The sequence below is a fragment of the Capricornis sumatraensis genome, chromosome 2, assembly GCF_032405125.1.
Source record: "Capricornis sumatraensis isolate serow.1 chromosome 2, serow.2, whole genome shotgun sequence".
NCBI lineage: Eukaryota > Metazoa > Chordata > Mammalia > Artiodactyla > Bovidae > Capricornis > Capricornis sumatraensis.
Genome location: NC_091070.1, coordinates 122,206,574 through 122,223,405, shown reverse-complemented (window position 1 = coordinate 122,223,405; position 16,832 = coordinate 122,206,574). Strand labels below are relative to the sequence as shown.

Sequence of the window (16,832 nt, the reverse complement as noted above, 5' to 3'; positions counted from 1 at the left end):
ACATCAACTCTGCTGTGTTTCTGCAGTGTGGAACCTTTAGAAGTAACCTCCTTGGCATATTCACCTACACATCTGGTTATCTAGACAAAGCATCCTCAGGTCATTGTTTCACCCTAATTTGCAAGCTGGCCCTCAGACTGGTCACCTGGTAGTGTCCCCAGTGCTGTAGGGATGGAATAAGTGATTTTCTAAGAAGGGTGGGTCATATACACCAAAAAGTGGAAAAGATGTTAGAGACCATGGCCTTGGGTTGGGGAAGGGCAGTGTACTAATGTACTGATCTCTTGTGATAGGAAGTCTGAGGAGGGTGCTCTGGCTTTCCAGATAAGTGACTTTCACAGTCTAGATGAATCGGAGCTTCCAGTAACACCAGAAGCCTGAGCTCAGCACCCTGCCTGCAACAGAGTCAGAGAGCCACACACGTGTGAGAGAAGAGACTGAGCAAAACCTGTCAATAGTGTCCCCCAGTTCAGACAGCTATAGTAACGTGCAAGGACAAAGCAGAAGGATGGTCAGAAATAGTGGGAATCCTGAATCTGTACAGCACACGCAATAAATGCAGTTGTAAGTTGTCAGGATATATGGGTAGCAATAATTATGAAGCTGTAGTACTGAGGAGTGTGTTTCTTTGCCTCTGGCTCCATCCACCTTCGAAGCCCATAAAGACTCACTGAATTGCTGACAACTTGAACTCTCTCTGGCTCCCTACCTAGTCTTCTGACCTCTTGACCCAGATTTAAAGGGTTCCTGTGATTAGGTTAGTCCACCTGGATAGTCTCCCCATTTTGAGGTCAAATTTATTACATCTGCAGAGTACCTTTTGCCAGGTAACAAAACATAATTATGCAAATAGCAACCATAAGGAAGCTGGAGTAGCTATACTAACACCAGAAAAAATAGTCAGATTTTATAACAATACAATGTTACCAGAGATAAAGAGTGACATTTTATAATGATAAATGGGTTAATCCATCAGGAAGATAAAATCATTTTAAACACAATGCATCTAACAGAGTCTCAAAATACATGAAGAAAAACTGACAGAACCAAAGGGAGAAATAGACAATTCAACAATAATTATTGGAGATTTCAGTTCTACACTTTCAGTAATGGATAGAACAACTAGGCAGAAGATAAATAAGATTTAAACAATAAGCCCTTACAGGCATCTGTAGACATTTCACCCAACAAGAGCAGACTACAGTTTCTCTCAAGTACACTGAGAACATTCTCAGGGAGAAACTATACACTAAGCCATAAAATAAGTCAAAATGCATTTAAAAGGGTTGAAGTCATATGCAATTTGGGACATCTCACATACCAGTACTAGAGTCTAGAAGGAGGGTGGCAAGGGGCTTGGGTAGGGCACTTATGGAGGAGGCAGCGGGCAAACGTGTAGGCCACTAACCTGGAAAAGCTAGGCAACTAAAGAGATAGTATTTCAGGGAAGCTGCCCTAGTCTCAGGCTTCCAAAGCCAGGGAGGAATTGGTATGTAGGAAGTAAGCAGAGGTCAGGGGATGACTTTCTGTCTTGCTTGTTTGTGCCTCTCTTTAAGCCTCAGCTTCTATGTCACTAAATCCCACTGCACAGGAGTGCTGTAGGTCACCACCAACCACCATAGACCCATGGTCTTGATGTTTACTATGCTCTGTCTGAGAAGACAACCACAGGTCAATAGCTTTGTATCAACACAAATGATTGGCTTTCTATGAAAACTACTCTGAACTTAAGTGATGTATTTGTGGGGCTTACCTGGTGGTCCAGTGATTACGAATCTGCCTGCCAATGGACAATAGGACCTGTGTTCGATCCCTGGCCTGGAGGATCCCACATTCCATGGAGCAACTAAGCCTGTGAGCCACAACTATTGAGCCCGTCCACTGGAGCCTGTGCTCCACAACAAGAGTAGCCACCACAGTGAGAAGCCCACACACTGCAACTAGAGAGGAGCCCCTGCTCAACGCAATTAGAGAAAGCCCCTACAGCAACAAAGACCTGGCACAGCCAAAAATAAATATTTTAAAAATTTATGACATTTTTATTCCACTTGTTTGACTTCGTATGAACAGAATGCTGAATTTCTAATTTAAAAAAAGGATACACAACAAGCCACAGAGGTTTTACTGTATAGCACAAGAAACTATGGGCTTCCCAGGTGGCTCAGCGGGTAAAGCACCTGCATGCAATGCAGGAGACATGGGCGATATGAGTTAGATTCCTGTGTCAGGAAGATCCTCTGAAGAGGGCATGGCAACCCACTCCAGTATTCTTGCCTGGAGAATCCCACGGACAGAGGAGTCTGGCGGGCTACAGTCCAAGGTCACGAAGAGTCGGACATGACTGAGTGAGTGAGTGCAGGCACACACACAGGGAACTGTAGTCAATATCTTGTAATAACCTTTAATGGAAAATAATTTCAAAAATAATATATGTGTATATGTGTAACTGAAGCACACACAAAAAAGAATTCTACTTTTTGAAAATTTAATAATGTTTATCTTTTTGCTGGTTTTTCTAAATGTCCTATGGACATCTAATAACAGCATATGAGATACAAAATTTTAAATATATTTGTGTAGGATATGATTAATATAAATTAAATCTAAATCTATTATATTTAAATTATTGACACCATTCAAGATGCTCCTATTCTTATTTTTTCTGCACTTGATAAATACTGATAAAGTATTCTCAGAGAAATGTTAATGTTTCACTATGATTATATATTTTTTCTTTTCTCTTATGTTTCTTCTGATTTTTGCTTTATGTATCTTTGTTTCTTTGTTGTTAAGATGTCTGATGGTTTATGATGTCTGTCTTCTTTGTGAATTGTGTACCTTTTATCATTAAAAATATTCATCTTTGTTTCATTTAAAATAAATTAAAAAATTCAAAATAAATATATATATTTTTTAAAGAAACAAAACCTATTTCAGTGACTTTGACAAGTTGGAAAAAAACCTTGTGGTGTTAGGATGATATTCACAAGTGACAAGCACAAAATCTTATATGCAGATTAAAACACAAAGCAACCCACAGGGGAAGAGGAAGATGGGGCTGGAGGCAGGGAGATCAAACCTAATTTCAAGTTTAATAAGAAGCCCATGTGCTTCCCCAGTGAGGGAAAAGAAGCTACCATAATATTGGTCTCCACCAAGAAGGTAATTAAGACATAATCTAGTCAGTAATCCTTATAAGTTAGTTATTCACATACCAAATATAGTATTAAATTCAGGATTTTTTCCCCACAATATTAAAATAGTGTGGAAGAAATGAGAGAAACAAAGAACACCAAGACTATCTAAAAGTTTTAAATTTTTCTGATGGAAAAGTGACTTCATGACAGTCCTTTAGACAATGAAAGAATTTGGGAAAATATTGATTCCTTGATGTTTTCTATGCTTGCAAAAATAGAAGTACAAAATAGCTTTAAAGTTTACAAAGAGATAGGTCTTTAATATCAGTATTGCTGCAGCTGCTGCTAAGTCGCTTCAGTCAGGTCTGACTCTGTGTGACCCCATAGACGGCAGCCCACCAGGCTCCCCCGACCCTGGGATTCTCCAGGCAAGAACACTGGAGTGGGTTGCCATTCTCCAATGTGTGAAAGTGAAAAGTGAAAGTGAAGGGTACACAAATACTGGCCATTGAGGGAATGTCCCCATCAGTGGCGACCTTCAGAATAGACCAGGTGGCCTTGAGTATCCGTTTGGCCTAGTCAACTAGAATACAGGAGCTCCCAAGATTCCATGACACCCCCCACCTTCCAGTTCGGTTATTGCAACTCTACATGGTTACCTGGCATGCTGGGTCCTCTCTCTGGCACTCTTGTCAGAGCCTGACCTCTGAGCTTTGGCTTCTTGTGCCTCATTTTTACAGTTAAGGATTCTTAGAGTTGAGGAATGCTGGCAAAATAGGCCCCAAAGTAAGTAATAAATTGCATCTTCATTTTAAAAACATGTCTAATACGTTTTTTTCCACTGAATGAAATCTTATTAAAGCAAAAGTGACTTAATGTAATAGTCATCCACTCATAATTGTATACTTTAATGATTTTAGTAATTTACCAGGCTGTACATTCATCACCACAATCCATTCACTTGTCTCTAATTTCTTGTTTCTTTGGGTTTCTTTTCCCCAGGTTCTGGCTCTGTTTCTTCCACCCTAAGCTTCAGCATGGCAGTATCTCACACCATTTTCTCTGGTTTGAGGACAGAAATGGGCATTTTGGAAACCAACCAGTACTTGCACTCCCAGCTGGAAAAAAGCAAACAGGAATTTCGAGACCTCACAGAGAAACTGCTCACGTCCCAAGCTACTGTTTACTCCCTGGCCAACCAGCTGCAGAAATACAGTAAGTCCTTGGGGTCACAGTCACCATAGTGATAACTGATTGTCTTCCCTCTAAGAAACAAAACAACCTCAAACTGTATTCTTTTCCCTCCTTCATCAAAATAAATTGCATCCTTACTACACTCCTAGAAAGATGGAAGCAGGTAGTTAACTCTCACTTCTCAGAGGATGGAGACACTGACGAACAAAGGGGTTAAGTTTGCAGTGACAATATAGGGAGAAATAGAGGCTAAGATCTCATTCAGGCACTAGACTTTTTTTCTGTCTCAGGAATATATATTAGATTCTGTAAACATATAATATCCTTGTTGGCTGAAACATCTCAGGATTTAATTCAAACTTTTTGTGAGCACTCATTTGCAAAGCACTGTGCTAGCTGCACTAGGGAAGAAAGAAGTGAAAGGATACCCTGCCTACCTTAAAGGTCCTTAAAGCTGTCTATTCCCAACTGAACCACAGAGATCTGGAAATGAGAACATCAATAGCACACAGCAAGAGGAGAGGTGGAGCTGTAGTGACTGAGGAACATGGGAATTAGGACTGAGGGGGACAGGAATAAAAGGGGAGAATGCTTATGGATGCAGAAGTTGAGTTTGCTTTCAAATTTCTACCATTAGTTTTCAATAAACCAATGGGAGATAAAATTTGCTATCCAACTTATTGACTGCCGAGGTCCGGTCCCGGTGGATCCAGAATAATTCGAAGGGGAGACAGAATAGGCGTCCTAGGAAAAAACTTATTTAATTACAGATATATAGAGAGATTAGAAACGGATAGTGTAGTAGGAAAATTAGTGGAGAAAAGAGGCTGAATAACTTGGTTTACGTGGAATACCAATCACCACCTACGTAGGCCACAGGCATTTTTCCATTCTCCCGAAGGAGAGGGAGGCACTGAGGCCTCCCCGGTCCGATCTAGAAGCCCAGGCAAAATTAGCAGGCTTGGTGAGTACCCACATTCCAGATGGGAATTCAGCCAGGAGGGGAAAGAAAGAATGACATGGGGGAATCAGTCTTTCCAGAAACTGATCTGATTTCTTTATTTTTTAGGTTTGCTTATATACCTTTTGTTATACATAGGGATGAATACAGAGTCGGGCGGGGTCAGCAGTCCTGACCTTTATCAAAATCAGGTGCTTCACATAAATGTATAAAAAAGGGTCTTAGGGGTTTTACATCATCTTCTGGCCATGAGACCTGCTGACATTTTATGATCCTTTCTTTCTGATAACCAAAAAACTTATTTTTTCCAAGGGTGTTTTTTCTTAAACCAGGTGCCACCCTCTGAAGGTACCAGATAAAGTTGTATTCCTATAGGGTGAGGGTGTAGTGGGTTACAACTAAGAAAGGAATTTATTCAACCTAAGGTTAACATGATTAATCTTAAAGGTTAATACTTACTTCTCCTATATGCTTAAAGGTTAATACTTATTTCTCCTATATGCTAGTTATATTCATTATAAGGGCAGGGAATATGGAGATTTAGCAGCAAACATCAGCCCAACAAATGAAAACCCTTCACCAGTATTCCCCTTAAGATTCATTTAGTCTTAAGATAGTGATAAAGTTACATTTTTACATAGCAAGGACACAGTGATTTATAACAAAGTACAGTGATCTATAACAAAAGAGAAAATTCATTAACTCAAAAAGCCTAGTATTGCTAACATCAAAAACTACTATATTTCCCTTTCTATATTCCAAATACATTGATTAATATATTCCCAGGTGCCTAAGGATATGGAGGCCTGGCGGCAATCATTGACTCAACAATGAGAAAAGCCCTATGCTAATTAAGACTTTCAAAATACTCCAAACTCTCTGTGCTGTTTATGGTTGAGAGGTTGTCACACAAGCTAGTCTGTCAGCAGAGAGGTTTGACCTGAGACACCCTTGTCACACCCAGGGCAGGGAATTAGCAGTAATTATTGGCACAATAAATGAAAAACCCTTCACTAATATAATTCCTAATCAACCCACTATACTATACTAATAATTTTATAACTTTTCAAAAGAGTCTGTATATAGAAAGTTTAAAGCATCTCATGCCTCTCACGTTTGGGAGGCTGTAAACAATCACATGCGGCCGGACGAACCCGCTCAGGCAGGCTAGAGAACCTTCAGAGGAGTTTGTAGGTTGAAACACTCTTGTCACGCCCAGGAATTTTTATTAACTGGAGCCGCAAGTTAACTCCCTCTCCGAGAGAAATGGTGATGGGGGAGAGCCCCCCGTAAAGTCAGAGGTATAGGTGAGAGCATAAAACAGACTCTGGTTTTGGGGGTAGATGCTCGGGAACAGGGGGTTTCCTGAGGCTTGATCCTGCCTTTGCGTATGCCAAGCCTCCTTCCTCATGACCTTTGCCAAGGGCAGAGTTCCTCATGCTGGCTCCCGGCAATTGACATGGATCAAAAAGTAAAAATTAAAGCCTAGTTATCAAAGAAGTGAAAAGAGCTTTCAGGTATTGGAATGTAAGGGTTTGTTTGTTTACATGTTTTATTATGATCATAATACAGCTTTTTTTAAAACTGGAGAAGAAGAAAGATGTCACCCAACATCTTCGTGTATAGGTAACACAGTGTAGTAGTTAAGAGTGTGTGCCCTGGGGCCAGACTTGCTGGGTTCAAACCCAAGTTGTTAATCTTCTCCATGCCTCAGTTTCCTCATCTGTAATGGTAACAGGAATAGTCTCTACCTCCTTGGAGAGGGGTGATGATTTCAAGTTGATAATTCTTGAAAACCTATTAGAACAAGACCTTGGCTGCTGCTGCTAAGTCACTTCAGTCGTGTCCGACTCTGTGTGACCCCATAGACGGCAGCCCACCAGGCTCCTCTGTCCCTTGGATTCTCCAGACAAGAACACTGGAGTGGGTTGCCATTTCCCTGTCAAACACTGTGTGTTAGTTCTCCCACCAACCTAATGCAGCACCTGTTAGCATTGAGCATGTCTTTCAGGGTTTTTCCCCTTCGTGTGCATTTTTACACAGTTGTATCTAGATAAACTTTAAAATCTTGGAAATATTGAGGGATTATTGAAACTTTCAACATGGGAGGACTGTCAGCCCTACAAGGAATTGCTACTGTGTGCCCAGGTTCATATTTTCCTTAAGAGGCTGCAAGGCTTGGTAAAGTGGCCCAAGATTTGGAGTCACAACTCAGAGTATGTGAATTCTGACTTTGCTTCGTTCTGGTTGAATCATCAAGTTATTTTACCCTGTATGAGGTTCTCTCTCCCCAGCTCTGATTTGGGGGGAATCAAATGCTAGTAGCTGGGAGGCTGAGGAATCAGATGTGGGATTCCGTGCATGGAGCCTGGTACCCAGGTGATATCTGTCCTGGGGTGGCCCCTCCTCATCCCTTGAAGGCTACCACAGCAGCAGGGCCAGCTTCCCCTGAGACAGTGTCTCTGTTTCCCCAGAGTGTGAAGAGTACAAGGACCTCATTGAATCTGTGCTGGAGGAGAAAGTGCCCTTTGAGGAAGGGGAGCTGGCAGAGAAGAGAAGACTGGCTACACGGCTTGGGTGAGGAGGAAGCTGTGTGGGAAGTGTGTCAAGTGGGGAAGCCCTGGGCGGTAGAATAAAGAGAAGACAGAAGGGCAGAAATGTACACGCAGGCACAGAGCTAGACAAAGACAGCCTGTGGGACTGTGGGAACAAATGGACGACTAGTTAAGTCTCTGGATTCTCCCTGAAGTAATATATGAATAAAATGAGCTCACATGCTCGTATTGGAATTCTGGCAATGTGGCTTGTGAATTAGCAATGGGCAAATGAACTCAACTTTCCATGAGTCTCAGCGACCTCATCTGTGAAATAAAAATACTGACAGTGTCTGCCTCAGAGGGTTATGGAGATTAAATGCATGATGACCAGTGGTTAGAACCATCTCACGCACATGTGGAGTTTTCAACAATATTAGCTGTAATTATTATACCTGTTCTTGCTTTTTATAGGCCTAGTACTTATCATCTTTTTAAAAATATTAGATTTGGTTTTTATTATGGAGCCTACATGAGAACCAAGTGCTGACACAAAACTGCAAGTCACATTTGGGAAGTGAGCTAAAAAAAACCTGTAACTGTTTTAGTTATACAGTCCTGACTGGAGGAATCCATGGTGGCAAAAGAGCCCTGGCTCTTGAGAGGGGTTTCTTGATGATGGCTGCCCCAGGTTATGCTGCCTCAGGCCTGGGCCTCTGTAAGACTAGGTCCCTGGCAGGTGGCAGCCTGGGGACCAGGATGACCTCTGCCCTTAAGGCTGGGGCTTAGCCATGGCTGGGAAGGGACACTCCTAATTTCTAATGTTCCCCAGTGCCTTTCATGATAATAATGTTTCTCTTCCCCACCTTTGATTGATTTATTTATTTCTAAAAGTATCAAAAAAATAGATAAACAAAAGTATCAGACTATGTGGAGTGTTAGCTGGTAGGGCCATTGGGTAGACAGGTAATTGAGCAGTCGTTGCCTGGAAAATGAATTATTAATTTGCAAGGCCCAGTATTGCCTGTCCTTAGAGACTTTCATAGATAGGGTAGATTATGGCATTGAAGACATCTTCTCAACCTTGGTTAATGAAATCTGAGAAGCTCAGATGTGTAAGAGCCACTAAAGGAGAGATGCTTGACTGAGGAGGCCTAGGTCTGGAGACCTTGTTTCTCCCTGATCTCTGCCTTCTACTCTTCTGACACTTTATAGGAACTCTAAGGAATAGAGTTTTGAAAGACAATCTGTGGATGATTACCTAGTATTGAGGAGATTTAAGCATTGGATGGGGTAGATGACTATTAATATCTAGTCTAGCATTAGGATTATGTGGTTTTAAGTATTAACTGATTGCCTACTCAGGTGTGTATGCTCCACTATGTACTGTACACTGGGTCATATGGACTGTCTCTAGCCTCACAGAGCTCACTTTCTAGTTGGGAATCTATAAAAAATATTTGTACAAAATTAGAAAACTGTGAAATCCCAGACAGAGTCATGTAATTGTTACTCAGAATTTTAATTACTCTTGAGTGCCTCCTTACCTGTTATAATAGCTTATCTTCATGTCATTCAGAGGAATGCTCTTAATCTTGACCCTCTCACTGATTTCTCTTTTCATCCTTTCAGTTAATACCAGATGCACCTGTCCAACACTTCTGTACCTGGCTTCCCCACCCCAAATTGGCCACGCTTTCTGTATAATGCTAGATGATGCATATGACATTAAAATGGATGTGGACTGAAGTGAGGAACTGAAGGGGCTTTTTTTTTTTTTAAGTGAGGTTAATGAAAAAGAAAGAAACAAATCCAATACTATTTCCTCATTCCTTCTGTTACAGGCAAGTCACACAACCTGTGCAAGTATTCAACTTGGGAAATTCCTTACAAGTAATCAAAGACACACCTCTGCTGAAATTTCCATAACTTTATCATTCACGACATTCACTTTTACATTTTAGTTTTCTTTGCCACTTTAGGAGAGATGATTACCTGATTGAGGCTCAGGCCCGAGAACTGACCTGCTTACGACAGAAGATACAGGAAGGGAAAGGTGTCTGTCATCTATTCACATAGCATGCAAAGAACACAATCAAGACTTTTGAGAGTTTCCTCAAGGGCACTGACATGACCTACTACCAGAGACAGAGATTCTGTGAGCTCCTGGCCCAAGGAAGCCAGCTGGCAGAGAGACTTGCCAGCAAACTCTCCACTGGTAAGTTATCTTATAGGCTCTGAGAACACTTAGCTCCTTCAGAGGTCCTAGCCTCACATGAGACTCCACACCTTCACAACTCCCACAGTGACGTTGCAGCCAGGTGTCCTGCAGTTCTGTGGTGTTCTCAGCTACAGGACAGCTTCCCTGGTGGCTCAGCTGGTAAAGAATCTGCCTGCCAATGCAGGAGATACAGACGTGGGTTCGATCCCTGGGTCAGGAGGAACCCCTGGAGAAGGAAGTGGCAACCCACTCCAGAATGAAGCTATCAGCTAGAAATACCTGGGAGTCCAACTCTGGGCCCAAGGTGAGCCTCCACAGACATATTCCAAAAAGGAGCCAATGTTGTCACTGGACTGGCCCTTGTGGTTCTTATGATTGCAATATATACCTCAGCTACAACCATCAGGGAACTTAAACATGAGGTATATCATTCACATTTCCCGGAGGGTACACGGCTCACCCAGGGCTACCCAGTGAGGTTAGGGTCCGCTTACCTGTAAAAAGAGGGAGACAGCATAGGACTGTGGTTCTGCCTAATTTGGGTTGAGGATGGGGTGCCTAGGATTTCATAGGTTCACTCTTTATCGGTGATTAAAGTGCAGGAAAGAAAAACAAGGGTCAGACATCAATGATCTAAATCAGCCAAGGATCTCTAAAACAAGAGAAACTTCAGACGTGGAGCACCTTGCCTCTTCATCTGGCCCTGTAGCTGCCCATGTGTTCCTTCGAGATAGCCGTCTGTGAAGTGAATGCTTTCAGAATCAATAGCCTAATATCAGCACTTGGGTTACAATTTTAAAAGAAGAGGACTGTCAGGTGCTTACAGTATACCTGCTTCTCACCCTGTATTCTGGGGACCATGACAAGTTAAAACTGTTTTCATCATCACAGGCTTTTGGAGCAGGAGGCAGCAGCCATCCAATCATTTTTGGTTTTTAAGATACTTGATATGCAGTAAACTGACCCACTGTAGAATCAGTTCTATGAGTTTTGAAAAATGTATACAGTGTTACAGAAAAGTACCACCACAATCCAGATGCAGAGCAGCCCCATCACTTGTAAAAGTTCCCTTGTACCTCTTTGTAGTCAGCCGTTTCCTCCAAATCAAGTCCCTGCGACCGCTGGATCTGTTTTGTGTCCCTTTAGATTCTTTTTTAGTCTCCAGAATGTATCAGTAGTTTGTTCCTTGTTATTGATGAGTGCTATTTCATGATAGAGGTGTACCACTTTTGTTTATCCAGTCATCCACTGAAGGACATTTGGATTGTTTTCAGTTTGGGGTGATTATGATTCGTAGTTAAGATTCACATGCAGATTTGTGTGTGAAAATACATTTTCACTTCACTTTGCTTGGATAAATATCTTAGAGTAGGATTGCTGAGTCGTACGGTGAGTGTACGTTTGTGTGTGTGTGTGTGTTAGTCACTCAGTCATATCTGGCTCTTTGTGAGTCCATGGACTGTATAGCCTGCCAGGTTCCTCTGTCCATGGAATTCTGCCGGGGTCCAGCCCCGGTGGATCCAGGGTGATTCGAAGGTGGGGACGGAATCGGCGTCCTGGAAAAAACTTGTTTAATTACAGATATAGAGGGAGATTAGGAACAGATAGTGTAGTAGGAGAATTAGTGGAGAAAAGAGGCTGAACAACTGGTTTACATGGAATACCAATCACCACCTATGTAGGCCACAGGCGTCTTTCCATTCTCCCAAAGGAGAGGAGGCACTGAGGCCTCCCTGGTCCGATCTCAGAAGCCCAGGCAGAATTAGCAGGCTTGGTGAGTACCCACATTTCAGATGGGAATTCAGCCAGGAAAACGGGGAGCAAGAAAGAAACGACACGGGGGAATCAGTCTTTCCAGAAACTGATCCGATTTCTTTATTTTTTAGGTTTGTTTATATACCTTTTTGTTATACATAGAGATGAATACAGAGTCACGCGGGGGTCAGCAGATCTGACCCTTGTCACAATCAGGTGCTTCATATAAAATTATACAAAGGTCTTATGAGTTTCATCATCTTTTGGCCATGAGGTCTGCTGACATTTTATGGCCCTTTCTGATACCGGTCAGTTAACCAGAAAACTTATTTTTCCAGGGGTGACTTTTTCTTAAATCAGGCGCCACCCTCCAAATAAAGTTGCATTCCTATAGGGTGAGGGTGTAGTGAGTTACAATCAAGAAAGGAATTTACTTAACCTAAGGTTTAACATGATTAATCTGAAAGGTTAATACTTATTTTTCCTATATGCTAGTTATATTCATTATAAGGGCAGGGAATATGGAGATTTAGCAGCAAATATTGGCTCAACAAATGTAAACCCTTCACCAATGTTCCTCTTAAGATCTATTTTGTCTTAAGATAGTGATAAAGTTACATTTTTACATAGCAAGGACACTGATTTATAACAAAGTACAGTGGCCTATAATAAAAGAAAAAATTCATTAACTCAAAAAGTCTAGTATTGCTAACATCAAAAACTACTATATTTCCTTTTCTATATTCCAAATACATTGATTAATATATTCCCAGGTGCCTAAGGATATGGAGGCCTGATGGCAATCATTGACTCAATGAAAAAAGCCCTATGCTAATACTCCAAACTCTCTGTGCTGTTTATGGTTGAGAGGTTGTCACACAGCTAGTCTGTCAGCAGAGAGGTTTGACCTGAGACACCCTTGTCACACCCAGGGCAGGGAATTAGCAGTAATTATTGGCAGGACAAGTGAAAAAACCCTTCACCAATATAATTCCTAATCAACCTACTAATACTATACTAATGATCTTCTAACTTCTCAAAAGAGTCTGTATTTAGAAAGTTTTAAAACATCCCGTGCCTCTCACAGTTGGGAGGCTGTAAACAATCACATGTGGCCGGACGAGCCTGATCAGGCAGGCCAGAGAAACTTCCAAGTTCATAAGTTGAAACACTCTTGTCATGCCCAGGAATTTTTATTAACTGGAGCTGCAAGTTAACTCCTTCTCTGAAAGAAATGGTTATGGGGGAGAGCTCCCCGTAAAGTACTCTGGTTTGGGGGGTAGATAGATGCTCAGGAATAGGGGTTTCCTGAGGCTTGATCACGCCTTTGCTTATGCCAAGCTTCCTTCCTCATGACCTTTGCCATGGGCGGAGTTCCTCACGCTGGCTCCCAACAGAATTCTCTAGGCAAGAATACTGGAGTGGGTTGCCATTTCCTTCTCCAGGGGATCTTCCCAACTCAGGGATTGAACCCATGTCCTGTATTGCAGGTGGATTGTTTACTATCTGAGCCCCAAGGGAAGCTTAAAGAGAGTGTACGTATCCTTAAAGTATACATTATAAGATTGTACATTTAACTTATAAGAAACTACCAAACTGTTTTCCAGTGTGACAAAACCATTTCACATTCCCCTGAGCAATGAGTTAGATTGCATTTGTTCCCAATACCAGCTCTTGACATTATCAGCTTGTTGTTTCTGGGCTTTTTGCCTTTTAATAGGTGTGTGGTTTCTTATTATTGTGATTTTTAATTTGCATTTTCCTATTGACTAATGATTTTTAAGGTCTTTTCATATGTCTACTGACCATCCATATATCTTTGGAAAAGTGAGTGTCAACTACATTGTTCATTTTAAAGTAGTTTTTCATATTATTGAGTCGAGAGTTCTTTATATTTCTGGATACAAGTCCTTTATTGGATATTTGACTTGCTAGTATTTTCTCCCAGTTTGTGGCTTATCTTTTCATTCTCTTAACTTTCTTTCAGAGTGAAGAATTTCTTAATATTGTTGAAGTCCAACTTATTGGATCATCATTGTCTAGTTTTATCTAAGAACTCTTTGCCTAAAACAGGGTTCTTGGCCTTTCCATATAGATTTTACAGTCAGTTTGTCATTATCTAGAAAAAAATCCTATTGGGATTTTGAGTGGCATTGCATTAAATCTGTGAAAAGTTTAAGGAGAATTGACATTTTTAATAATATTGGGTGTTCTAATTAATGATCATAATGTCTTTCATCAGGTTGAGCTAGTCTTTGTTTTATTTATTCATATTTCCATGAACAAGCAAACCTTTTTTTATTGTTTTATGATGGTGACTGCTGACAATAGAGAAGAAATTTTGTCTCCTAACACAAATATGAGCAGGCCGTGGTCCAGCTAAATAAAACTCCTAACTTATTTAAGGAAGTTCCTTATTTGCTAACAATTCTATTTTGAATTGATGTTGTTTTGTCAAATGCCTTTTTGTTCATCTAAAATATGAACAAATGATTATATACATATTTTTTATGTTATGTCCTTTGGGGTTGTGCTCTGGACATTTTGAATATTATATTGTGAGACAGTGGGTCCTATTAAAGCCCTCTGGATTATTTCTTAGCAGGCAATCAACCACTTCTAGGTTTAGACTGCAAGTTCTGTCTTATGTTTTATGGGTAGCAGTTCCAACATCAGTTTAGTGTTCAGGGGCTTTAATGTGTTGTTTGGGTCAGTTCAGCAAGTATGCCACTAGGTTTAGTCTGGACTAGCTGATAGTTTATATGATAATTCAGTTCTCTAATCCTTTGCCATGATTCCTTGTCTCTGTTCCACACAGGCTGAGTTTGGGGATGAACCCTAATATTTTTGACAGTCCGTAGATCGTTTCCCAGCCTCTCCCCTCTCTGGCATTTCTTTTCTACTTTCCAGTTCCCAAGGGGCCTCTCCCACATTCCTCTGTTCAGAAAGATTGGGTTCTCCCAGTCATTTCTCCTGTCACACTGTCCTGCAGAACTGCAGGGGGCTACTCTAAGATCAAATAGGCAAGAAAATTGAGACAGAAAAAAAAGGAGGGGACACTCTTCACATGTTTCAGACAATTAGTCCCTTTTGGACTAGAGCGGTAGGTTCTCATTTGTGGTTAACATCGCTGCTCAGCTGCCTCAACAACACAGTTCCACAGATGGGCTGGTCTCTGGGCAGGGTCAGGAGAGGAAAAAAGAGAAATGGGGAAGAGTCTCCTGACACTCATCAGCAGAGGTCCCCCCGTCCAGTCATCTAGATAGAACAGGGGGTTTCTCCTGTTGTATTTGCTCCTCTGTGGTTGCTGGAGTATCTATGCGAGAGCAGTACTGGGACTCACAGCCATGGTCCATCAACCAAGTTTGTGGGAGAAATGAAGGTTGGAGCTGAAGGCGTGCAGAAGACAGCCAGCCAAGTATCCTGTGTACTGGAGAACAGGACATTGTGAACTTTTTGCCTTTACTCAATAGCAGACATCCTGGTGACGATTCAGCCAACCAGCAATATATTGTTCACCGTTGCTCAGGAAAGCCTGCCAGGCTGCTCCTCTAAAGATGCAACTTTAGCCCTCCTGGAATAATTCTCCCAGAGCATTCTGCACAAACATATACAGTATTGTATCTCTGGTCAGATAGGCCCTTGTATTTGTAAGCATGAGATGGGACCTGCTCAATTTCCCACTAGCTGTCTCTATTTTTGGTTCACAGAAAATCACCATGATAGGAAGGATGAAGAGGGACTGGAGTCACTGGCAGCCAGGTAACTCTGAGTGATGAAAGGGCTGGTAATGGAGTGGTGAAACCTAGAGAGGAGTCCTGAAGCAAGAGACCCAGACGCCAAAGGTCCCAGATCCAGGAGAAACCAGAAGCTGCTGATTGTTCCTATTTCATTCATTCATCATACAATGATGTGTCCTTTAACCCATGTTATCTGTTCTCATTGAAGTTCTTGTATTAGTTGCCATTTCTTAGTAATTCTTCAAGTTTAGTTAACTGGAGTCATTCTGAACTAAAGGTAAACCAGCCAGAGAAACCTGGCCTCTATTTTCTGAAAACCTGTATGATTAAAAACTGAAGTGAAATGCCTGTTTCTGCCCAGTTGCCCTCAGATATGTTGGCCAATGTTTCATAGCCAGAAATATCTTGAAAAATAAAGCCAATAATGTCATATATATAAATATACATTCATATATATATGTGTGTGTGTATATATATATGGAGAGAGAGATCTAAAAGCTACAAGAGTCCTAGGAAGTTACATTCCCTCAGGAGCCAGTACTCAATGGAGCCCTTCACATATTCTTGAATAAAATTTGTCCATAGCATTTTAATGTCTGTGTTATAGGAGTGTCCTGTGTGTCAGAGTATATTTTAGAGAAGTCGTTGAGTCTCCTTCCTCATCCTCATTTAGAGGTCAGTGCACTGAACACATGCTGCTCTCTCTCCTACCCCTATTCTATGCACACTGAAATCCCAGTTAGAAGCGGACTGTTATGTTTTTTCTCTCTGAGAGGATAGGCCTTTTGGTTTCTGGTGTCTCTTCCATGAGCTTCAGATGAGCACCAGCTGCCAGGTTGATGCTGGTTGCCTTATTTTCACCTCCTGTCTTGTCTGCCTCCTTCTCCATCCCTTACTCAGGCTCAACATGGGGCTCCAGGAGGAAGAAGTGAATGAAGTCCTGGAGGACTCACTAGATGAAAAGTATCTGACACATTCCAGTCGCCATGACTCCCACCAGCCTCCCAGCAGCATTGCCTCTGTGTGTGATGTGCAGGACCAGCTCTGATATAGACTGAGCCAGTGAGTATTCCCAATACCAAGAGAATAACCCCTAACAACCAGAAGACTGAATAATGAAGCTCTGGTAGCTTCTACCTGCGCACCATCTCTGTCTAGACTGATTGAGATCATCTCTGAAGTGATTAGGCTGAATTCAGTTCTGGGACCAAGTTTTATGTCACTGGTGTGTCTGTTCATTTGCATTCTCCCTGGTCCACACCTCACCTCCCTTTCTCTGGCCCCCACTGG

General features: G+C 41.6%; 1 protein-coding gene across 1 annotated transcript; it reads left to right on the top strand.

The window, feature by feature from the left end:
• Window positions 1–4,174: 4,174 nt before the first annotated feature.
• On the top strand, window positions 4,175–16,590 carry LOC138074446 (neuroblastoma breakpoint family member 6-like protein). Its single transcript, XM_068966587.1, is given in 5 exon segments — window positions 4,175–4,352; window positions 7,767–7,869; window positions 9,809–10,044; window positions 15,513–15,564; window positions 16,443–16,590. Coding segments are annotated over 5 exon segments (717 nt in total).
• The last annotated feature ends 242 nt before the right edge of the window (window positions 16,591–16,832 follow it).